At 31.7% G+C, this 26,683-nt stretch overlaps 1 protein-coding gene across 4 annotated transcripts in view; it reads right to left on the minus strand.

Moving 5' to 3' along the window:
- Positions 1-1,038: 1,038 nt before the first annotated feature.
- LOC115886070 (inositol-trisphosphate 3-kinase B) overlaps positions 1,039-26,683 on the minus strand; it is a 167,927-nt gene continuing 142,282 nt past the window's right edge. For all 4 annotated transcript variants that reach the window (XM_030905099.1, XM_030905100.1, XM_030905103.1 and 1 more), the window contains 5 exons: positions 15,353-15,529; positions 7,996-8,199; positions 5,497-5,748; positions 5,367-5,438; positions 1,039-1,819 (listed from right to left, as the gene is read on the minus strand). In XM_030905099.1, the coding sequence (XP_030760959.1) occupies positions 1,505-1,819; positions 5,367-5,438; positions 5,497-5,748; positions 7,996-8,199; positions 15,353-15,529 (1,020 nt within the window). In that variant the 3' untranslated portion in view covers positions 1,039-1,504. The remainder of the gene's footprint in view (positions 1,820-5,366; positions 5,439-5,496; positions 5,749-7,995; positions 8,200-15,352; positions 15,530-26,683) is intronic.

The following is a 26,683-nucleotide window of genomic DNA, read 5'->3' on the forward strand; positions in this document are numbered from 1 at the left end:
CTAATTTAGTCATCCTAGAGTCTAGCTTGTGCCGCCCTCTATAATCTAAATAAACGAGGGAGTGGATAAACTATTGGTAATATATGTCGATGTATATTTAAATTTAGTTTTATATGTACCTTTCTTATGTCCCATTTTAATTAAGTTTTTTTTTTATAAAAACAAAAACAGCACTGAACTGTCTGACTGAACAGAACAATAAAGTGGAAATTTAAAATTTAAGGTTATTGTTCAATACAGTTGCAAAAAGATAGTGACTCGACGTCCTACCAACGTAAGAATAAGGAAATCTAAACAACGTTGGAATTAGTAAAACAGACGACGTTTGCATAACGTTGGAATAGGTCCTGCAACTGACGTCGGAAAACTCTATATTGTCCAACGTTGTAACTACGTTGTCCGAATCACCTAAAGATCACTTAAGCAAAAAAGGTTACAAGACAACGTTTATTCGACGTCGTAGAAGCTTCTACTTTGCTGTAGTACTAGTCCAACGTCGGCACAACGTTATAAAAACGTTTAAATTTATTTTAATACCCAAGGTAGGGAGCTAACTATTTTTTGTAACTAATCCAACGTTGTGTTTAGTAAACATGTGGTCGCAAGTCGTGAAAATGCTATTTGGGGTGATCATTCTGCAAGAGATAAAGATTGTCCAATATACCAGAGAAGACTCGCTTTTTATAGAGGAAATATAAACTAAGATTATTTTTTATAAATGATCCTGAATTCTACTAAATATACCGTATGATCGAAAAAACGGCGCGCGTCCAGTAGGCTGAAGAAATGACATTTTCAATTTGAAGAGTGTGGATGTGGCCTAAAATATCATTGCTGCTTCTTTATTAAGGTACCAAAACTTTCTTTAGTCCATTGTTTGTTTCATACTAATACCATTTAAGTAACTCTTTGTATACAATAGGAAATTGCATGGTGGATTTTGATCTGCATATGTAACAGCAATATATTTATTATTATATTAGAGTATACCATCTTAAATCTAATACCCCACAAATATGATAAAAACAACATGTCCCGTTCTTCTGCACAATTTATATTACAAAATACATACTGATTTTAAAAATATGTAAAAATAGACTTTGTAATTATTATCATTGTCTTTTGAAAATCTTGTTAATACTTAGTAGTAGTCAAATATCAACAAAAATTGTGCTACAAAAAAATCTCATAAGTTCGGAACAGAAACAATTTAATGTTTTTTTGTAACATAACAAAATAAACTCAACCAGAAACTATACGACAAGACAGAACTGAATTATCTATCGGAAAATCGATTTTTTCCAATCAAATTAATTTATCGACATGTATAACATATCGATATAAATAGAAATCGTACATAATAAGCGTATGCGTTGTATAAACTACTTAAAATTTAAATAATCTACTTGTTTGTTAAAATAAAAATAAATAGTAACCGACAGTCATTTCACTCTTCTTTACTCGGCCAACTCGATTAACCCCTTTTTTTAAAATATTATGTGCTTCAAGTATTTTCCAAGATGGCGTCTTCTTCCTGTGCTCTTCTGAGTTCCCTCTCCACTTCTGACGTAATTGCTGGAGGATCCTGCAGAGACAGTGGCGGCGTTATGCTAATAGGTTGATTTTCCAGCACGTCCTTGAATATTTTGATTAAATTACTTATTCCTATTAGATAGCCGTCTTCGTGGTTGCCCACCTTCCACTTGGAATTGTGGGTGATGTTTACACCGTCTGGCAGTTTAAGGGTTTTGGCGAAATCGATCAGCCATACGTTGGCACTGTAAGAATCGTGAACGAATAATAAGGAACTTCCAATCACCTGCAAAAGAAGTAAGACTGTCTTAAAACTGCTGATATTATTACTCTTATCTAGTCATCATTTTATCTCATTTCTATTTGGGACACCCCCTGTATCTCTGTTATTTTTAAAGGTTTCGAGAATAATACATAATAATAAATACAGTGGCGTAGTCTGTTGAACGAAAATATATGAACTAAAGTTATGTTTTCCTAAATGGAACATGTTTTCTTGAATAGATTTTTGAAATATGAAAACACCTGGATGCTTTAATCAAAATGATTTAATAATGCAAGCTAATAATGCAAGATTTTAGATATTTGCAAACCCAACCCGTTATAATAAATTCCGGTATAAAAAAGAAAAAAATATGTTTAGAGATTCAGTGGTAACAGTTCAAAACGATAATATATCAATCCCAAATAAAATTTTAATATGTGTATGACTATTTTAGGAAATTCTATTTTAATTTTTTTGTTATTTATCACGGTCTACTAATAAAAAAATGCTATATTTTAAATACTGCAGTCACGGTGATGTCACTTGTATGGGAAAACAGGCAACAGTCAAATTTAAACGTGCCAGGAACAACGACAAAGAAAGCAACATCTGCCAGGCATTGGCTTTCTTTGTCACTCACATTGTTTAAATCATGATACCGCGGCCATTTTGCCAACAAAGAAGTTGACCGGGCTGTCCTGGCAAGTGATTTAAAACAATTTTGCTTTTTTACAATATTAAATTACCATTTGGATGTATTTAATGCGAAAAGTTCTGCAAGAATCAGTTCTTACCTTCTCGATATCACCTACAACAACGGAGATACGAGGTCTGTCCCAAATTGCAAGAATTTTATAACAATTTAAAATATATTTAATCAACATCAACACATTTAAACTATATCTAATAACAATAAAAATAAATAGCAAACCAAGACATGAGATTCTGCTACAGGTGTGCGACATACCGACCGTCTTGTTATGGACAGTCGGGGCAGTTTTTGAACATTTCTCGCGGAATTCATTAACTCAGTGGGGGTGAAAGACACCCTCTCATAACTGCTAAGCATTTCTAATTCTTGTCTAGATTATACGGAAGAATAAGGAACCTTTATTCTGGGCACTAAGTCAGGTGGCCTCGACGTCCAGCGGCTGGGATCTATTCAGATATTCTTGAAATTGGTTGCAAAAATTTGCTGATAACTTTAGCGTTGAGAGGCGGTGCGTCGTCTTGCTATAAAAATATGTTTTCGAGTTCCATTAAGGGCATATCATCAATAAGGGGCCCAAAGCCTACTAATTAAGAGTGGCGAACTTTTAAAAATTCTGTATTTCGAAGGGGATTATAACAAAATATCAAATGCGCTATATTTTTGGAAAGGTAATTTTAAATTCTTTTGAGTTAATTAAAAATATAGAGGGTGTCCCAAATAAAAAATCAATTATTAATTAAAAAAAAAATATACTTAAACCATTAAATTCTACGTAAAAAGGTGCTTTGGAAATGTTTTCATAGAAATACAGAATTTTCCACAGCAAAAAAGTTACAGCAATTTGTTAAAAATACACATTTTTGGAAAACATCCTGTAACTCCGAAACGGTAACAGATATTGATGTGCGGCTTTCGCCATCATGTTTTTGATGAAAATTGAGCTCCAGGCACCGATATTAGTTTTCGTCTATCTCCTATAGAAAAGGGTGTTTCCATTTAAAGGCGTCGAATTTGATCCACCCTGTACAGCTGGTTCCAATAAAATTGAGTACGATTTAAAACATATTTTTATTATTTCGGGCATTTCTCTACTCATGTGATGCTGACGTTCTGAAAAATTTATTTGCCACTTTCTCAAAAGCGAAGTTGTTTTATACAATGTCACAATAATCTTAACATGTCATAATACTTGACATATAAATATACACTGCCCAAATATTCGAAAAAAATATGTAAAGAGTCGCATTCATTTTTTTTTGGAACCAGCTGTACAGGGTGGGTCAAATTCGACGCTTTTAAATGGAAACACCCTTTTCTATAGCAGATAGACGAAAACTAATATCGGTGTCTGGAGCTCAATTTTCATCAAAAACATGATGGTGAAAACCGCACATCAATATCTATTACTGTTTCGGAGTTACGGGGTGTTTTTCAAAAATGTGCATTTTTAACAAATCGTTGACACAACAAAACTTTTTTACTATGGAAAATTTTTGTGTTTCTATGAAAACATTTTCAAAGCACCTTTTTACGTAGAATTTAATGGTTTAAGTATAATTATTTTAAAATTAATAATTTAAGAGTTATCAACAGAAAAAATTATTTTTATTTGGGACACCCTCTATATTTTTAATTAACTGAAAAGAATTTAAAATTATCTTTCAAAATATAGCACACTTAATATTTTGTTATAATCCCCTTCGAAATACAGAAATTTTTAAAAGTTCGCCTCTTTTAAACTAGTAGGCTTTGGACCCCTTATTGATGATATGCCCTTAAATTAATGGAACTCGAAAACATATTTTTCAACAGCAAGACAACAGCACCGCCTCTGAAAGCTGAAGTTAGCAGCAATTTTTGCAGCCAATTTCAAGAATAATTGGATAGCTAACCAAGATCCCAGCCGTTGGCCGTCGAGGCCGCCTGACTTAGTGCCCATGGATCTAATCCTATGGATCCTTATTCTTCCGTATAATCTAGACAAGAATTAAAAATACTTAGCAGTTATGAGAGGGTATCTTTCACCCCCACTGAGTTAATGAATTCCGCGAGAAATTTTCAAAAACTGTCCCATCTGTCCATAACAGAAGAGGGTCGATATGTCGAACACCTGTAGCAAAATCTGATGTCTTGGTTTGCTATTTATTTTTATTGTTAATAAATTATAGTTTAAATGCGTTGATGTTGGTTAAATATATTTTAAATTGTCATAAAATTCTGCATCTCTCATAGCAAATATTATTTTCGTTTTAATTGATGCTCACAGCTAGAATTTTTTTGCATTATTGCCGGTGCCGTTCAAAGCCTACTTATTTAAAGTGGGGAATTTTTATATACTCTATATCTCGAAGAGGAATCGAGCAAAATATCAAAGTGTGTTATATTTTTTGGAAAGGTAATTTTAAATTATTTTCCATAAATTAAAATATACAGGGTGTTCCATTTAAAAAAACATAACTTTAGTTCATATTTTCAAAAATATTTTTTTGGTAGAAAAACAGACTACGCCACTGTATTCTACGTAAAAAGTTCTAGAATAAACAGTTTTCACCTTCTCGATAGCTTTAACAATAACAGAGATACAGGGGGTGTCCCAAATTGCAAAACTTTCAAAAAGACCCTGTAGCTCGGAAACGAAGATGGCTATAAAAATTTTGTTTACGGCATCTTCCGTTTGACAAAAAAGTGAGACAGGTTTGTGCAAACCGCACCCTTCTATCTTCACTAATAACGGAGATACCGTATGATTTCAATCAAAATAGGACACCCTGTACATACATGGAAATTATCTAAATTTGCAAGGGAAGCTACATTAGTTCTGGAAATGGTTGAATAGGCTTATTATTACATAATTACCTCGTGCGTTTCAAAAAACTTCGATTGCTCTAAAGTGGCTTTGATAGCTTTTAATCGCTGGATGTACTTCGGCTAAAATTAAGAAAAAAATATGTTACGCCAAAATATTATTAGCAGAACTATAACGTACTACTGCATGAGGGAATCCCTCTGTAAACTTGATAAAAGCATCCATTATTTGCTCCCTCGTTTTGGTCGTTTTGAAATCCTTGCTGCTCGTACCGTCTGCGTTTCTGATGCCTTCTATCCGAAATCCTAATGTAGCAGTGGACGATATCGTTTCCCTCCATACCATGTACCTCGGTTTGGTAACACCTTTCAGCTTGTGCTCTTCTTCAGTTGGGGCTTTTTGATCTATCTGGCACATCTTCTCGTACATATCCTAAGAAATAAAATGGGTTATTTAATTAATTTCTAAAATAATAATAAGACGATATTGAAAATGTGTAATACAATAATAATAATAAAAAATTCTCAAATCATTACACAAGCCCAAGAAATAAAGTTAACATATATAGTTCAGTCATTGGGGATTTTTGCTTGAAAAAAAAGTCCGGAAGTTTAACAACTTTGCAGGTTTATAGGTTTTGGGGTCAATAACTAAAATCCATAAAATGCACATTTCCAGACTTGCCGCCGGCGCCGCCATATTGCCAAAATGGCGCCCAAAATCGGTATTTTGTGAATATCTCGAAAACTATGCCTTTTTCGCAAAAATTTGAGGAGAGCAAAATTAAAGAGAATAAAATTTCCTATAAAAAAGGATTCATGAAAATTTTCGCTAAAGTCAACTGTTTAGGCACAAAATCCCTGGAAATTTTACAATTTTGCGTAGAATATGATAATATATTATGTATAGTCGATTTTCCGAAATCAAATGTCGATTAGGGTTCACTAAAACTAGTTTTAGTTTAGTTTCTTCAATTTTGTCATAAAACAGTGGCGTATCATTAATTCGCTCATTTTTTTTCGCAGCCCACAAATATCGTACCTCACGATTTCCTCTCGTTAAGGGTTGAGCTCTCCAGGGGCGTCTGCTTCTTAAGTTGACCTCTCTTATCTATTACGAACACTGTCAGGACTAACGGTTACATTATGTGTTTCCTGGAGAATTAAACTAAGCTCTGGTGCTGTAAGAGTCGGTCGGCGTCGATCATTTAATTGTAAAAAATGATCTTGCAGAGGGGTAGTAATGCGATGTCGCCCTTTGTGCCTTTCAGTAACATCACCACTTTCACGGTAGCGTGCACTTAATCGCGTTATTACACTTTGCGTTGTATTTAATGCTCTAGCTACGTCCATTTGGCGCATTCCAGCTTCGAGCATACCCATGGCCCTTAGCATTTCGTCTCTGTTAAGATGTCTACGCTTCATAATGTCGTTTAATACTAAACAAAGTTATTTGAATGAATTCTGGCCAGTTATCATAAAAACATAGCCAGTACAGGTTAAATTCCAACAATTGATGCTAGGTGCTTTTTATACATTTGACAAAAAATGCAAAAACACTTCTGCAAATATCCCAAATTTAGAAATAACTACTGTGACTACTTCATTTCAATCGAAGTAGAAAGAATCGGCCTACAAATATGTGGTTGTTTATTCAAAACATTTATTTTTAACTTTAATAAAATGATATCCCTAGATTTTTCCGGTGTGTGTATTACAGATCGTAGGTACATACAAACTTATAATAGTAGTAATTTCGCAATCGGTTTTCTGAATCGTAGCTTTTGCGGGGCTTTTGAAAAATTAATATTTTTGTTGAAATCATTCTAATAAAAATCTCAAAATGTGAAAAGAATCAAACCAAATATTCGTCATAGAGAGAACCACCCAGTCCGCGAAATTTAGTAATTCTTTTAACTTTCGTGCATAGCGATTACAGTTTAGTGTACTCTTCTCCATTATTAAAAAAACTTGACAGTAAGAGTCATCGTTCAAAAGAAATACAATTAGTAAAAATTATTTTCGTTTTTTTCGCTATAATTTAAGTCGCAATTAACTTAATTTAAATACCCGTATTAAGTATGCACTATTGTTTTCAATTTACGTTAAAACACAATGATTTATGGCAAACTAAATATAAAACATAATGCACAGGTTTACGTAGGCAGGTACTCAAATTTATTGCGTTAGTCAAATTAGGTAAGGTACTACTATCAAATTAAATTTCTATTTTTATACGAAAATTATACTTGAAAAAAATGAAAAACGATTTTCAGCAATAATTTTAACAACATTTCAAAATTACGAAAATTTACACTTTGTACTACTAAATATAAAAAATTAAGTACCAAGATATAGTTAGTAGCTAAAAATAGCTTTCAGTAAATAACACGCTATAGGTAAAATTGATTTCTAATTTATTATGATTTATAATAACATATTCCAATTGCTGAATTACATGTTTATTAGTGAGATGTCTATTCCAACCAACAGAAAAAAAATATAGAAAAAAATGAAAGGTCTTCGAGCTGATTAGTGAGTTGATAACTCTTCTTAAAGCCAGTATCAAGTAAATAATAAAAAAAATAAAAAAATGGATGCGCACTCGTCGAAGTTCATCCCTACCTCTATATCTCTGAACAAATCTCATTATTTTCTCTAAAAATAATTTCGCACTGACCTTCCTCAATTTCGGTTTTTCTTTCGCTTTGGCAAGCTCCTCCTCCAAGTACGTCCTCACACCTATTTTACAGTCCATGACGCAAGGCGACTTGAAGTCCCCCAAAAGATCCTGCAATTGGATATATTCAGATTCACCATCGTCGCTAGCTACTAGTCCTTTATATTCCGGAACGTAGGGACGTAAAACATCTTTCATCAACACCTAAAATTGAAGTTTTACATAAAATATCTTTAGTTTAGAGGAGACGTAGAATAACTGTAATTATTTTTAACATTCTTGTTTCATTTTACACCACTATCATATGTAAAAGCCACTGACAAGCTGCACTAGATTTATCTTCCAATGCAATGACGAAAAATCCAACCCAGTTTTAGCCAAAAACGTTTTTAGCTAAAACTGTTTTCATGCGAGCTTCAATGTAAATTAAATGGGCTAACGCACACTGATCGGGCGCGAGGTTTAAAACAGACTTAGACACAGTCGGGCTGATCGACGTCGATCGTTAGAGCTCAAACGCATTGTTCACGGCCAGGTCGCTGCGACCTGGCCGTTGGCTGGTCGGATATATTGCCTACATAGATGCGTCCAGATGAACGACCAGTTTCAGCAGGGCTGTCAGATCTAACAATTTTTACGTTTTACCAATTAGAAAATATTATTTTCAGGAAAGTTAAAATATCCGAGTTAACTAAAAAGCGAAGTTCCTATTCATGAGCTTATTATATATTCTAATATTATAAATAATGCATTTAAAATATTAATGGTAATTACAGTAGGGTAATTAGTATAGTTTTCATACATTGTAGAGTAAGAAAAAAAAAAAGATTATACAGGGCAGATCAAAAAGAAACTTTAAATATGTTTTTATTATTTTTTACCATCGAAACTCGAAAGTATAATAACAGGTATCATACGAACCGTAAATAGAGTATATCATATAAAAATGTGTTGAATTTTTACTAGAATCGACCCTTCATAAAAAGACTAGATTTAAGTTTCCCTTTGATCTAGTCTGTATACTATTTCTTTGGCTTTTCTGCACGTGTGCAAAAACTACACTAAAACACTAAATCTTATAGAAAATTCTGCGTTGAATTTCAGGGATATTGTAGCGTTTTTTTAAAAGATTATCACTGCGAACGGCAGCTTTTCGTTGGTAGAGCAGTCGTGGATAAGGTATCTATAAGAGGAATCTATAAAAGGTAATAACTCATCTTTACCTGTAGCCTCGAAATAGCAGCTGATTCAGATTATACAGCAAGATTTAAATAATCACCATTTCTAAAAAAACTGGGACTAATGGCGTCTGACAGGCCAAACGGTCAAACCCTTTGAATAAGAAGACTAAGGAAGAAGCATATTAAAAATCTTAGGTACACCGCGATGGGCCTCAAATATGGCCGACTTAAATTCCGGTTTATCAGTGTCGTTCTAATTTTATTTAAAAAATGTAAAACTATGATGTAGGGTAGACGTGGGGTAGACTCAATAATTTGTTGTTTTATTTTACGTTGTGAATAAATGTTGGTAGTTATTAAAATTGTTATAAAAATATATAATTCTAATAAAAATAGATAAGTTATAATAAGTATTTATTAACACAAACATCCGATACGCTACTGAAGCAGGTAAGTCAAATTAACGTATCTAAATTCTTTGACATCTAATCTTTGACAAGTAATAAATAAAAGCTAAAATGCAAGAAAAATATATAATTTAGTTAATTTAAGTGAATTTCATAAATGATCGGTTTACTACACGTATGTATATTATATAGTCACTTACTAGCGAAAAGTTGTTCCATTATTTCACTCAATTTTTGCCGAGATCTACCGCACGCTACACAACCAACTATTTTAGAGACTTTTTCGATAAATCGCGATAGTGTCACTGTTAATTTAAGTTCTGCCACAATTTCCATCTAGATTTACTACCTTTATACAACTATCAGTAGTAGAATAAATAATAAATAACAAAAATAAGCTCCGTAAAGACTGACAAATCCAAAAATTTCAAATCAAATTCAAATGTGTCAAATGAATCGTCAAACAGAACTGTCAAGGATCCCCACCCTAGAGAGCTTTTATGGTGGCTTTTCCGCCCACCATGCATGAATACATGGATAGCATTATGCTCCTTCCTTAGTCTTCTTATTCAAAGGTCAAACCAAAAGTGCCGTTAAATCACAGAGAGTTGACAGAAGCGATGTTGACAGCGCGCGCCTCCACAGAATAGTGAAACGATAGCAGGGTTAGCGACTAGGGAATATAAAAATTACGCCAAGCGTACCAACAAAATGATCAGGCCTGAATGAGAGGGAATCCGGTGACGATAGGCCATTCATCATATATTATAGTCTGTGAAACGAATAACTTTGAATTTGACAGTTCCCGCGGGCTTTTCTACTGTTAATTTCATTAGGTTAGCAACTTGCGGCCATGCTGACGCAATGCCGTCTCTAATAGAACAGCCTCGGATAGCGAGATTTATGACGTCACGCTAACATAATTATTCCTTATATTTGACTATGGCTGAAATCGTACTCTATAGTCAATGTAGATAGTTTTAGTGTTAAGAATAATAATTTAAAAAAATATGTGGTCATCTTTTGACAAGTTTATATTAGTTTATGAATTGCAGTAAACATTATGTGGTTTGTGGTGTGAATATTTTATATGCAATTTTTTGGATTATATTCGACACTATTTTTTTTATATGACACGACACTGATGAAAGCTATAATGTTAGCCGAAACGTTTTTTTTTAAACCAAAAAAAAATAATGAAAAACCAAATGAAAACTTAATCAGCGTTTTTCCCGAACCTAAATCCCAAGAAAATCAAAAATTTTAGAATAATTTTACATTATAAAATGACAGCGATCTTTATTTCATAGCCATCGCTGACGCATTTTTTTCTATGATATTGTATTATTTGCAAATATAATTTTTCGAACATTGATACTTGCAAAATATATGTACATATAAATTTTGTAAATGCAAATAATAATACATCACTATTAGTATATATTGAATGTTTTTTGTTAAATTAGATCGATTTTCAAACCCCAAAATTTAAAATATATTTTACATTTTACCCATTATCTTATATATCTATTCATTATTTGTATATTGTAAAACATTTGCTGCATTTGTATGATTCATAGTTTATTTGCCAAACTGGACGCTGTTTTTTTTCGATCATACGGTATTTATTACTATAAATAGGTATATATTATATTTATTAACTGTATATTATGTATATTTTATGTAAACTATATCATTTTTAAAATACAAACCAAAAATACGAGGAATAATTATGTTTTCCATGTATTCTACAACATATTTATTAATCCGTATCTAATTAGCGTGACGTCATAAATCTTGCTCCTAGGCTGTTCTATTAGAGACGGCATTGATCTGATATTTAGAAATGTCAAAAGCTGATGACATTTTACTTTTGACAATTATGCCATTTCGTGTTGATTTTTGCAAGAAGAGGAAGAATTGTCACTTGTTTTGTTATTTTCCTTTTCTATTTCACGAAAGTAAAAAGAGTTACCTATCTGATTCGTTCAGGCACTCAATTTAAAGAATATCAGTAACTTTTTTGATAGAGGGATTTTATATTTGCCATGTTGGTAAAAAATAACGGTCAAAATTCAAAGTTATTCATTTTATAGACTATATCTGTAAAAAAGACATGTAACGAACTAAAAACGTTACAATATCATCTGAAAAAATATTAATTTGGAAGAAGTGCAGTCTACTGGTCGTTAGTACGCGTTATATCATTAGATTTAATGGTATTACAGGTAACAGCGACCTGGTCGTCAGTGCGTTTGAGCCCTTAGATCATCGTTTTATGCACACAGAAAAATAATAAATTCTTCCTTCAAAGCAGCTTATTTTATTTTTTATCTTTAAGACAATGTATGCTTTGTATATAACGAAAAGAATATATTCTTTTAAGGGGAATATGATATTCTTAGATTTATTATTTTCATTAGAGAATATATTTATTGAATTTAAAATTTTACTTTTATTTTGGATGACGAACGGAAGTCTTCGGTTTCGTTCAAGAAAATGTATTTACTTCATATATGATTGCAAATAAAACATTTTGCTTTTCTTGGAAACATAATGCTTTTATAAACGATAAAAACATGTTTCACCAGAGACAAAAACATTTTTGACTACAACAATTTTGCTCTTTCTGTGTGCATCTGGCCTAGTACTACACTTATACACCATGAATATGGCTTATACCATATATGGCTTAAAAATGAAGATCGCTATCAATTTGCAAGTAAAATTATACATATGATTGTACATTAATTTTAAAAGGTGGTGTTTTCAGAAATACTGTAACTGGTGCAACGATATTCAATTTTTTATTCTCCAAAAAAAATCAAAAATCAATTAATAAGGAAAATATTTTTTAAAATAAACATTTTTAAAAATTTAATTTATATTACATTAGACTAATTAAGTAAGTCTGCCTGGTAAACGAATAATGTAATCATGTTTATAGTTAGAAATTTTTTTCCGGAATTTCTCTGCATTTTAATGCACTTTGAATACCATTTAAATAATTGTAAGCGAAATTTACCCATTAAAATATTTAAATGTTTTCTAATCCATGCCATATCCGGTATCGTTAGTAGGTAATTATATTGTTAAACGCAAAAGAAATAATGTAAAATTAAGTTTAAAAATTATTGATCATTAGAATTTAGATATCTTCTTTAAAGTATATCTAATAATATGTATGATTAAAGAAGGTATAGAGATACATTTCTCATACTTTTCGAAAACATAAAAGACAATAATTGTGATCAAGAAACAGCAAAAAAATAATTAAAAGTATGAAAAAGAAAATACAAATTACCAGTAAGTAAAAACGTATTGTAATTAAATTTATTTAATGTATAATATACTCAAAATACTAAACAATCGAAAAAAAAACAGCTTTTAGTAACTTTTTTTAACTTTTTTTAGATGGCTTGTCGTGCTTCTTTAGCTTTTTTTAACCCTAACCATTTCTGGGCATATACAGGGTTGTTCACCACATGCGACACGGAGTATTGTAGCTAAACGATGAGATTTTTACAAATTGTAAGTTTTGGGTTCGATGAAGGACTATTAGAGGTACAATTTAAAAATAATTTTACAAGATACAGAGTGTCCCAAATAAGTAAAAAATATCAAAGTTTTATTTTTTTAAATGGAACACTCTGTATATTATTACATTTTTAGTTTCTACGATTAAAATAAAGGTAAATTTGATTAAGGTTTATTATACTTAAACCTTACCGTTTTTGAAATATTTTCAATTTTGTGAAATTGCAGTAAAAATTTTAAGGCTTCATTTCTCCAAGGGTATCAAAGTTTTTAATATTAAATATTTACTGAAGTTTATTTATTGATCAGTTATTGTGTTGAAATAATAAAAATAATACTACCTTATACAGAGTGTCTAAAAATTTATTTTAAATAATTATTAGCTTCAAACGGCAATAACTTGTTTAATTTAAATAGAACACCCTGTATATTTTACGAGAATCAGATGCACAATTTAATTGTCTATCAAATTATATTATACCATTTTTTACCTATCTCTTTAAGTTTCCGTAGAAAATGCATTTTCTTGTAATTTAGAACTTATTTATCAATATACCCATGGAATATTGACATTTTAGATTATTTTTAAAGATGTACCAAATTTTTAAAGAGTACAGATACTAATATTGTCGATATAATTCGTTTATTTCATTAAAAAATAAAAAAACTGTTTAAATATTTGTTAAAGATGACCAATTAATATGATTCCAGTATCCAAACTACATTAACTGACTGTTTGCGTTGATTAATAATAATTGCTCCAAATACTAAAAAACTGATTTTTGTATGGGTATTAGACAGTGTGATAAAAAGTAACACCTTAAAAATGATATTTCATTTTTTAATAAATGCTTATTTATAACAACAGAGACTTTAATTTTGATAACTTATTATTATATTGATTTCTGACTCAAATCCACATTTATTTATAATAATTTATTAACGAACACAATTAAGTATGTTTAATTAGTATATGGGCGGAAATAATGGTGTTATATTTAATTAATGGTATACTCTTTAATAAAGATTTAAATAGTTTTCTTTTTGCATACAAATGGGCTAGTAATATTATCGTTTTGCTAAAAACGATAATATTACTACCCTGTACATTTTGTACATTTGTTGCTTTAAAAACAATCTAAAATGTCAATATTCCATGGATATATTGATAAATGAGGTCTAAATTATAAGAAAATGCATTTTCTACGAAAACTTGAAAGGATAGGTAAAAAACGGTATAATACAATTTGATAGACAATTAAATTGTGCATCTGATTCTCCTAAAATATACAGGGCGTTCCATTTAAATTAAAGAAGTTATTGCCGTTTGAATCTAATAATTATTTAAAATAAATTTTGAGACACTCTGCATAAGGTTATTATTGCAACATTGCATTATTTTTATTATTGCAACACAATAACTGATCAATAAATAAACTTCAGTAAATATTTAGTATTAAAAACATTAATACCCTTGGAGAAATGAAGCCTTACAATTTTTACTACAATTTCACAAAATTGAAAATATTTCAAAAACGGTAAGGTTTAAGTATAATAAATCTTAATCAAATTTACCTTTATTTTAATCGTAGAAACTAAAAATGTAATAATATACAGGGTGTTCCATTTAAAAAAATACAACTTTGATATTTTTTACTTATTTGGGACACTCTGTATCTTGTAAAATTATTTTTAAATTGTACCCCTAATAGTCCTTCATCGAACCCATATCTTGAAATTTGTAAAAATCTAATCGTTTAGCTACAATACTCCGTGTCGTATGTGGTGAACAACCCTGTATAGCTCAGGCCGTAGAGGCACCAGAGGATGCATTGTTAGAATATACATAATATACATCAAGCAAATTAATATTAAATTGAATTATCAAATCTATTGTATTTTTATATATTACCTCCAGGAATACACAAAGGCTCATTAAAGTAGGCATAAAGCAATAAAATATATTTAAGTTTAAAATTTACTAATTATTAAGGGTTAATATTTCCTCCATTTGGTACACCCAGGCAATTGTCCCTCAAGCCGTAGGTTCTGGGCACAGAAACATTGCCCTCGATGTAAACACACTTATAATTCCCTTAAACATAAATAACTATTTTTTAGATATCGTTTAGTAGCGAAATACCCAGGCTTTTGCGAGAAATGAACCCACCGCAAAGCTAAAAACATTTCTAATAATTCGGTACGTGTAATTATCTAGTTTTAAACGCTTACCTGAAAACATTTTTCTTCTTTTACGCACAGCTTCTTCAGAATCGTCCCTTGGTCCGGGCCTGCCTTGAAATTTCCCTGATGCCCAGCCAACTGTACCCATGGATACCTTTGTTTTTTGTACGTTTGAAAGAACGGCGTCCATTGAACGATATTCCTCAATTTTCTCCAGCCTGAACTCTGAAAATAATCGATAGCATCAGTTGTTTTGTCTAGTAGTGGGAACTATCGAATGAATACTATCGAAACATTCGATAGTTGCAATTCATTCGAATAATTCGATAGTTAGTAAGAAAACATTCGTTGAAAACTATTCGAATAAAAATTATCGAATAGATCCGTCATCTGCCTTGAAATATTGTATTCTAGTAATTCGGCAGCAAAAACCATTCATTTATAAAATTCATTCATTTATGAAATTCATTTTATTCGTCAGGATCGATTATAATAAAATATTAACTGAATTTTAGTTGTCGCCCGGCGACGTAGGTTTCTTTCGAGGAACCCGACAGCGGTCGGTGGCAATGCTATGAAAGAAGCCGGCATCTTTGATTTTTTGTGGAGTCAGATATAGATAAGGACACATTATTTTTTTATTGAGGTGCTAGTATTTACACAGAAAATACATTATGAAGGGCGCTGTTGCCATATTTTGGTATTAGTTGATATTAGCAAAGAATATTATTGTTTGGCTTTAGTTAGTTAGGGATAGTATGTCTATATATTCTGCATTTTTTTTATTAATATTCTGTTGTTACACTGCAATAATACTTGTTATTTTGGATGTAGGAAAATTATTTTAATGTTTTTAAGCAAAGACTGGTTTAATAAATAATAATAACAGTAATAATTTGTTATACCTATTAACAACAAAATTTAAAATCATTTAATATAAATATTTTTTTTAAGTAGTAGCAAAATATAAACAACAAATTAGATGTCAAAATTATTTATATTAGATCCTATTTAAAAATAATATAGTCTCTAATTTTTTTGTGTGTGGCAACGTTGGTTTATTAAATAATAATAATTACAGAACTAATTTGTTATATTAACAACAAATTTTAAAATCATGAAATATAAACATTTATTAATTTTCTAAGCATGCAGTGTAATGGAAGGAAAATATAAAAAAAAAATAGAAATCAAAATTATTTATATTAGGTGCTTTATATTACTATTTAAAAATTATATTTACTTTTACTGGCATTTACTTTAAAAAACAAATGAAATATTTCTTCGCAAAAAACTACATGTAAGAGAATTAACATAAACAAAATACAAACATCGTTAACTTTTTTTTTAAATTGGCACGTGTAAAACTTTCATTTTAATTTTCTCACCCCATAGTTTGAGTTCGATAACCGCATTTACTTAACCACATTACCCAATATGATTATTAAGTTCAACTAATTCATATTATTAAAACATCTAAAATACAAATATGTATTTTTAAAATTAATTGTAAGTTCATCTCATCTCTCTTATAAATTGCTACTTCTCAAAATTTCCCATTAAAAAATAGACCATATACCATATAAAATTAAATAATTGAAAGATCGGACTACGGAAAACCACACAAATTTTTTTTTCATTTATTTTAACTATTTTAATAAACGCAAAAATAGCACAGTATTTATACGGCGAAGTTATAAAAATTTGGAAGAACTAATAATGCACTGACGCATACAAAAATCAAACGAATACTAAATTTCATTTATCAAAAGCATTCGATAGTCGTGGCTCAACGATAACCATTTAGTCGCACGGCGAGGTTGTCACATATGCTTTAGTATACAAATGAATGAATGATTTTATTCGAATAAAACCATTCGATAGTTGAAATCATTCATTCATTAACCATTCGATAGTCTAATTCATTCGATAGTTCCCATCGCTAGTTTTGTCCAAACCCATGACTGTGTCGCTACGTCAGTAATATCATTTATTATACTTATATACATACGTCAGTACGTATACATGTTTATGAGTATTATAATAAGAAGCGTGAATTGTCCTTCGCAATTTTTTAAACAAAAAATATCGTCTTTGTTGGAACAATAAGTTTGTGTGTAGAGGCAAAATGTATGTTATTTAAACAAATTAGCTATATTTTTCAGTTGATATTTTGTCAAGTTAACAATAAATCTGAATGCAGACTGCTATGCTATATTAAACTAACACATTCGCAATAATTTTCGATTATTTCTAAAAAATTATGATTTTCTATTTTAGGGAAAAAAACAATGTTAGGTTGAAATCTGATAGACCATTGATTAGGTTTGGGATTTAGTTAGAAAATCCGGAGCACAGACAGCATAGGCATGTTCGGTCTTCCGGTACCAGGACCAAGGGCGTAGATAAGGGGGGGTACTGGGGGACAGTACCCCCCCCCTGACGCTTGACGAGATACGAGAATTGAAATAGTCATTGACTATGAAAGGATTTTTTTAAATTAATATCCGACATATAAGAACACTTTGTATGCTTTTAATTATGTTGATTTATCGTTTATAATATGTTCGACCTAATTAAAAGCACACAAAGTGTTCTTATTGGCCAGGACAGATCAGTGGGGTTAACTCTAATCAATATCAATATATAATAAGTCAATAATAATAAATATATCTAATCAATATTCATAAAGATATTGAAAAAAATGTTGATGCTGTTATTGATAGGTTTTCCAAACAGCGTACTAGAAAACTTGATTTTGTTTTGTAGTTTTATTTATAGTTTATAGTTTTTATAGTTTTTTTTGATAGTTTAGAATTTTTGATTTATAGTTTATAGAAAATTAACTAATAAACGTCGTTGTTTCATTTTTGTTTATGTTACTTACAAATCTATATTTTAATTTTTGTGTTATGTTTTTATATCTTTTTGAAGACAAAAAAATCGCCGTCGTTTTAATTCGACAAAAAAATTCCGACGGTGATTTTTTTTGCGACTTAGTCATAGTACCACCCCCATAGCATACACCTATCTACGCCCCTGACCAGGACCGGTACTTTTGAAATATTCCGGTATCGGTATCGTCTTTTTCAAGACCGGTATACCGGTTTCGGTACCGGTACAGGAAGACCGGTTTCAATCGGTACAGAAAAATAGATTCATGATGTATCAAATATGAAAATCAAAAAATCTGTATAAAACGATTTCGGTACGGTTTTTTTTTTCGATCATTCGTTATAATACGGTCAGGAACATGCAATGTAATTTATTTGGATGTATGTTTAAGGCATTGCTAATCTAGTTTGGTCTAGTAAGCTAGTCTTCTTTTTTGGCATAACTAAAATTCAAGTAAAGCATCTTGCTCATGGATCGCTCATGTATATTAGAATATAAAATAAGAAAATAACACTCTGAATAGAATGACATATCATATGTCAATTTTTTACATGTATTTGAAATTATAACTTGCGGTTTGTAACGAAAATTTGACTCGAAATACCAAGTGTGTGGTATCAAATTATTCGTAAAAAACTTTTTTCCAAATATGCTAATGAGCCACCCTCGTTCCATTTGAAAAAAACTGAGATATGACTAAAAATACGATTTGAACATCTAAAAACATTAGACGATCAAATCTATTTTTCCAAGGCTCCTTGATTAAGAATTAGTGTTTTTAACATTGCCATTGCACTCTAGATTTTTCTAGAATTTTAAAATACGATTTTTTATTAAGCGAGAATGTCAAAAATTGACATATGATATGTCATTCTATTCAGAATGTCATTTTCTATCGAATAAAGTAAAAACATACCGAGGGTGCCATTTAAAAAACAAAAGTTGTAGCCATTTCCGGTACGTCAGTCAATCCTAATTTATGTCATATACCAAATACCAAATCTCGTTTTTTTATCTGAAGAAATAAAAAGTTATAGGGGTGAGCCACTTTTGAGACGCACCCGGTATATCATATAAATTCATTTTTTCAAAATTTTTCGTTTTTTATAAATTTAATTTAGGAAATTTTCTGCTTATATAACCTAATAAAAACCCCTGCAAAATAAATGTTATAAGAAAACTGGTAACATTTCTAAGAAAAGTAAGTTCTTGGTGTGCACAAGTGCATCTGTTATGTTTAACTTCGACTTATTAGAAAAAATGTATTACGTAATATGTACATACGTAGTGACGTCTTAAAAGGATTTAAAACAGTTAGCACGTTTACATATGATTTGGCTGAACGCTTGCGAAGTAGTACATACTAATTGCTATTTTAATATTTATCGCATATTTGTGTGCTATTGTACTGCAAATGTATTAATAATACTATTATTTGAAACAATTAGAATAACTTACATTGAACTACAAATTGGAAATAAATGGTTTTCGTATTATTTATTATACCGTATGATCGAAAAAAGCCGCGTCAAAGACGGTTAGGGAATGACAATCTATGATAATTTTGGCGAGGTCATTCTCTAAACGTCATTTACTAAAAATTGACATAAAACTTGTTTAAAGTAACTCTTATTATAGAAAGATTAAAATAGGATAAGACGTTTACAGACACACAAATCCATGACTAAAAATTGAAACTTCTTTATATAATAAATAAAACATATCAAAGTTGTATTTTTTTAAATGTAACACCCTGTATATTATTACATTTTTAGTTTTAGTAAAATAAGGGTAAATTTGATTAAGGATTATCACACTTAAACCTTATCGTTTTTGAAATATTTTCAATTTTGTGAAATTGCAGTAAAAATTTTAAGGCTTCATTTCTTCAAGAGTATCTAAGTTTTTGATATTAATATTGACTAAATATTTACTGAAGTTTATTTATTGATCAGTTATTGTGTTGCAATAATGAAAATAATACGTCAGGAGCGTCAGATGCACAATTTAATTGTCTATCATATTGTGTTATACCATTTTTTACCTACCCCTTCATGTTTCCGTAGAAAATGGATTTTCTTATAATTTAGAAAGATTTAGACCTCATTTATCAATATACCCATGGATTGACATTTTAGATTATTTTTAAAGCAACAAATGTACAAAATGTACAGGTGCTAAAAACGGTTATATTACTAGCCCATTTATATACAAAAAGAAAATGATTTAAATCTTTATAAAGAGTATACCATTAATTAAATAATATACCACCATTATTTCCGCCCAAATATTAATTAATGACATACTAATTGTATTAGTTAATAAATTATTCTAAATAAATATGGATTTGAATCAGAAATAAACATAATAATAAGTTATGAAAATAGTCTCTGTTGTTATCCGAGTTGTTCGTCACCAAAAAAAAAAAGAAAATTGGTCAAAAAAAATGAAAAGCATTCGTCAAAAAATGAAATGAAATTTTTAAGGTACTACAATTTACGACACTGTATAATACACATACAAAATTCATTTTTTTAGTGTTTGGAGCAATTATTATTAATCAACGCAAACAGTCAATTAATGTGGTTTGAATACTGGAATCATATTAATTGGTCCTCTTTAACAAATACTTAAAGAGTTTTTTTTTAATTTTTTTAATGAAATAAACGAAATATATCGAGAATATTAGAATCTGGCACTCTTTAAAAGTTGGTTAGATCTTTAAAAATAATCTAAAATGTCAATATTCCATGGGTATATTGATAAATGAGAATTGAATTCTACGAAAATTTGAAGAAATAGGTAAGCAATGGTATAATACAATTTGATAGACAATTAAATTGTGCATCTGATTCTCATAAAATATACAAGGTGTTCCATTTAAATTAAACAAGTTATCGCCGTTTAAAGCTAGTAATTATTTAAAATAATTTACACACCCTGTATAAGGTAGTATAATTTTTATTACTGCAACAGAAAATTTAGTAAATAGAAATATTTCAGTACAATATTTGATTTTTAAAACTTAATACGTCTAGAGAACGGTAAGATTAAAATCCCTACGAACAGTGTCTCAGAGTAGTATCAAAACAGTAGTTCCGCAAATCGAGTTGGACAAGCTGTCGTATCCGCCATTTCAACTAACCAACCAGCCATAGTTATATGACAGCATCCAAGTGTACTTGATCCAAGTAAACTCGTACCATGCCAACCAGGCTTAGTTTAAAAAATATTCACACCTTTACTCTCTCGTCCTTCTGAGGTTCGTCCCTCTCCGACTCCCATTCGGAACTGAGATCGTCTGAACTGGGATCGCCGTACTCCGTGTAAAAAGGTACTTCCAGCAAACTTTTCTGGTACTGCTCATAGCCGCTATACGAGCTCCTTCTACCGCCCAATATCGGACTGGTTGGCGTCCCCGGACTTCTGCTTCTGCGCAGCGACCTGCGTCGAGGAACTCTCGGCGATGATCTGGGTGAAGTACCTGGAGAGACATCCGTGGACGCGGGTGATGGTGACCTGGATGACGACTTCGGCGAGAAGAATTGATTTTCTGAAAGTGCGTTTAGTGACATTTTGCTGAGAGTCATTTTACTGGTATCACTTAACATAGGATTTAGTTTCTGTAAGGGACATTTAAAGTGAGTATCTTTCTTTATATTATTGAAATTGTTTTAATTAATAATTATATTTTAATCATCTGTAGATGATGCTTGATGCTAACATAGTTTGTTTAGTGTATAGTTATGTTGTTTGGTCTTGAGGCGTATAATTTTGTTGTAACGCACAATAATGTACCTACTGTTGTAAACCAAAAACTAACTTTTAATTTAGAGTTCAAAGTACCGTATGATCGAAAAAAACCGGCCTCAGTGACGGCTGGGGAGTGACAATCGATGATAATTTTGGCGAGATCGATCTCTAAACATTGTAATACAACTTGTCAAAAATTAGCACTAATTATAGAAAGATTAAAAAGGGATAGCACCCCCCCCCCCTCCCCCCGTTTCCAGACATACAAATATATTTCTCAAAAAATAGTTTTTCTTGAATTTTAAACTACACCATCTAAAAATTAGATTTACTCAGTATAAAAATAATAAAAATAAATTACATCCTTTACAAGGACGGAGCACGTTAAACTGGCAGTAAGCCATTAAAAAATAAAGAAATAAAATAATAGCACTTAGAAAAAGATTATAATAAATCGAAAAAAAATTTTTCGAGTTTAACCGTCTATAACTACGAAAAAACTAGAATCGGACCTATGTTGATATAAAAAATTAATCTTATTTTTACGTGAGGAATGTCATGTGTCATGGAGAACATGTCCAGCAGCAGCAATGGAGGCCATTCTAGACCTAACACTGCAGCACATTATCGTCGGTAGTTATGCCAATGCGACAATGATTGGAATGGTCATTGACGGAAACAGTATTGGGAGAATTTTCAGGTCAGGGGTTTGGAACACCCTCAAAAAGAAAATTCCACTTCTCCAACTTCCAGTGGATGACATACCAAGAACTTACAACTTTGAGAAACACCTCACTGTAGTATTGATCGAGTAATAAAAAGGATAGGAAGGAAGAAATTCTTACTCAGCATGTAAAAGACCATACCATAACGTGGTATACTGATGCTTCCAAAACCAAAGCAGGGACAGGGATAGCAGTATTTGGGCCGAAAACTAAATACTCCGAACCGATGGGCACCTACCGCAGTATCTTTCAATTTATCTTAGATAGGAACTATCAAAAACAGGAAATTGCCATCCTATCCGATAGTCAAGCAGCACTAAACGCGATCAACTCAGTAACCATCAATTCGAAGTTGACCAAGAGAAGCTCAACAAATTAGGCAAAGAAAATAAAGTCCTCCTCACTGGGTGCCTGCTCACAGAAGCAAATGATCTAGCTAGAAAAGGAGCGACCACTAACTGGATCAGAACCGTTCTGTTTTTCAAACGGTAACCAACTAAAAGCAGAACTGAAGAATCTGGAAGTCTCCATCCATAACTTGGAATGGGTGTCCTCCAACGGTCTAAGACACTCGAAAAAGTTCCTCAGAACTTACGACCGAGAAAAATCAAAGGTTTTCGTTGATTTAAGTAAGAACAATCTTCGGATTGTCACGGGGTTCCTAACGGGACACTGTCTCCTCAACGAACACCTCAGTAGGCTGAAGCTGAGAAATAACGGCGAATGGAAATTCTGTGGGGAAAATGGGGAAACACCAGAACACCTTATCACTGAGACAGTTTATCACTCGCCCAGACGACGACCATTCGTGCCATGAACTTTGACACGGCTGATGTCGAGGATGGAGAGCTGGCCTCTGTGGAGCCGTCTCAGATACTGGCTTTTGTTAAAGCCCTGAGACTGTATGATGAGTTATAACTCGTTATAACTCAAGAAAGGGGAACACACAATAGATCTGTAAGGTCGCGGTGATTAACTCCCGTCCTAAACATTCTACATTCTACCCACGAGAGGTGGCACATGTTTTTGAGACACCCTGTATAAATATGATGCTGTTTACCATATAGTATATTTAAAAATATCTATGTACACGTTTATGATTAATTGCATTATGAACTTTGAAGAAATATTGCATACATCAGGAACAATTCTCCAAAGAAAATTTTCCTTTGGTAAATTTTTCAGTAAAACAAAACTTTGAACTGCACAAAATTCAAAATATCATTGTTTTATTTACATATGTTAATTTATAATAAACAAGCATGTCTAATTAGAAACAGTATCTTGAAGATATTTAATTGTGTAGGAGCTGATGTAAACTTTGTCCTCTTTCATTAAGTTTAGTATAAATAATAAAGCAAAACAGAGGACAAGCTAACTAATTTTTAAAATCAACACAAAAACATAAGCAAGATTTGCTGCTTATAATGCTTTATATCAGGTGGTGTATCATCATAGGAAACATAGGAAATTTAGAAATGTTCAAATATTCATTTTGTTTCTATTTTTCCTACGCGACGACGCTCCACCCGGTATATTGTTATCCAATAGTTTATAAAAGGCAGATTATTTTTTTTTACCAATCCAAACCAAACTCACATAAAAATTATCATTCTAAAATAATAAACAATTACAATTTCATTTTTGCTGATAATTATGATTAATTATTTTTTTTCGCAGAAAATTTAAAATTTTAGTCTAAACAATTTTGGACTTTAGTATAGTTTTATTTTACCAACAAGTAGACAATTTGATTATACAAATGTTAACATGTAAAATTATCGTTAAACGTGTTAAAGTTTCGAAAGTATTTATTTACTATCTTTTTAGGTCAAAAGTTTGTTAAATTTAAATATTAAAAAATCTCCATTATGTTAAAATGTTGTTCAGTGATATTCATATACGCAATTCAAAAGTATCAATATACTGTCATTTTATAAAATTAGTGTAATAGGATCGTGATAACCTTATATCTGCGAGTTTGAATTTTTAGGAGTTGCGATTTGCGATTTTGTTGCGAATGTGATTTTGTGGTCCACTGAAGCATTTTGTAGTAAACTGGGATTATAGAGAAGGTTTTATTATCTAGGGCATTTTGCTCTGGATGTATACCATGATAGTAAGACCCATGATTACTTATGGAGCAGTTGCCTGGTACACAAAACTAGAGCAACGGACGGCAAGGCTAAACCTATGCAAAGTCCAGAGACTAGCATGTGTTTGCATCACAGGAGCCATGAGAACCTGTCCAACAGAAGCAATGGAGGTCATTCTAGATCTAACACCACTGCACATTGTCATTGGTAGATATGCCAATGCGACAATGATTAGAATGGTCACTAACGGAATTAGTACTGGGAGAATTGTCAGATCAGGGGCTTGGAACACCCTCAAGAAGGAAATACCATTTCTGCAACTCCCAGTGGACGATATGCCAAGAACGTACAACTTTGACAAACATGTCAATGTAGTATTGAACAATAAGAAGGATTGGAAGAGCGAAACGCTTGCCCAGCAGTTAAAAGACCATACCATAACTTGGTATACTGATGCTTCCAAAACCAATACGGGAACAGGGATCGGAGTGTTTGGGCCGAGAGCTAATTACTCCGAACCAATGGGCACTTACCCTAGTATCCTACAGGCAGAAATCTACGCTATCGAGAGATGCGTACAACTTATCTTAGATAGGAACTATCGGAAACAAGAAATAGCCATCTTATCTGATAGTCAAGCAGCGTTAAAGGCGATCAACTCAGTCTCAATCAATTCGAAATTGGTCAAAGAATACATAGAGAAGCTGAATAAATTAGGCAAAGAAAACAAAGTCCTCCTACACTGGGTGCCTGCTCACCAAGGGATAAAAGGCAATGAAAAAGCAAATAATCTAGGTAGAAAAGGAGCGAACACTCCACTAACTGGACCAGAACCGTTCTGCTTTCCAAGTGGTAACCAACTCAAGGAGGAACTCAAGAACTTGGAAGATTCCATCCGCAACCTGGAATGGAAATCTTGCAATGGTCTAGGACACTCGAAGAAGTTTCTGAGGGCTTATGATCAATAAAAATCACAGATCTTCCTAGGTCTGAGTAAGAACAATCTTCGGATTGTCACGGGGTTTTTAACAGGACACTGTCTCCCTCAATGAACACCTCAGTAGATTGAAACTAAGAAGAAACGGCGAATGCAGATTCTGTGGGAAGATGGTGAAACACCAGTACACCTCATCACTGAGTGCGCCGAGACGACAACCATTCGTGCCATGAATTTTGGTACGACTGATATTGGAGATGGAGAACTACCCTCTATAAAACCGTCCCAGATACTGGCTTTTGTCAAAGCCCTGGGACTGTATGATGAGTTATGATTCAAGAAAGGGGGACACAATGGATCTGTAAGGTCGAAGTGATTAACCCCCCTCCCACTCATTCTAAATTCTAAAAAATTCTAAAAAATCTAGGGCCAAGATCAATAACATACCTGGTGTTTCTCAAGATTGGTTCACCCCTATAACTTTAATTTTTTCTAATAAAAAAATAACGACATTTGGTATGTTAGCATATGACACAAATTAGGATTGATTGGCGTATTCAATTCGTTTCAATCACTTCCTGTTTCACCGGAAATCACTGCAACTTTTGATTTTTAAATGGTATCCTCGGTATTTTATCACTTTTTTTAGTAAATTCAATTTTTTTTTGTAGGACTAGTAATTAATCAAAAAAAAGCAAGCAATTTAGCACAATGTAATAAAGAGAAAAGTTATTACCTATTATGACAAATGACTAAAAAATTTCAAAATTCTTTGCAGTCTTATGTAGCAGCAGGAAAACTCAACGAAAGTGTCTTGGAATTAATGAATTAAGTATAGTTTGGAAATTAGCATAGTTTGATATAATGTTTTAGTAGACTGCATGACAAACGATGACACTAAATAAATGACGACTATCAAGAAAATATTTTTTTTCTGGGATGAATGACGTTGATATCATTAAAATTAATTCAA

This window comes from Sitophilus oryzae, unplaced genomic scaffold (genome assembly GCF_002938485.1).
Source record: "Sitophilus oryzae breed Bouriz unplaced genomic scaffold, Soryzae_2.0 scaffold_467_pilon_pilon, whole genome shotgun sequence".
NCBI classification, from domain to species: domain Eukaryota; kingdom Metazoa; phylum Arthropoda; class Insecta; order Coleoptera; family Curculionidae; genus Sitophilus; species Sitophilus oryzae.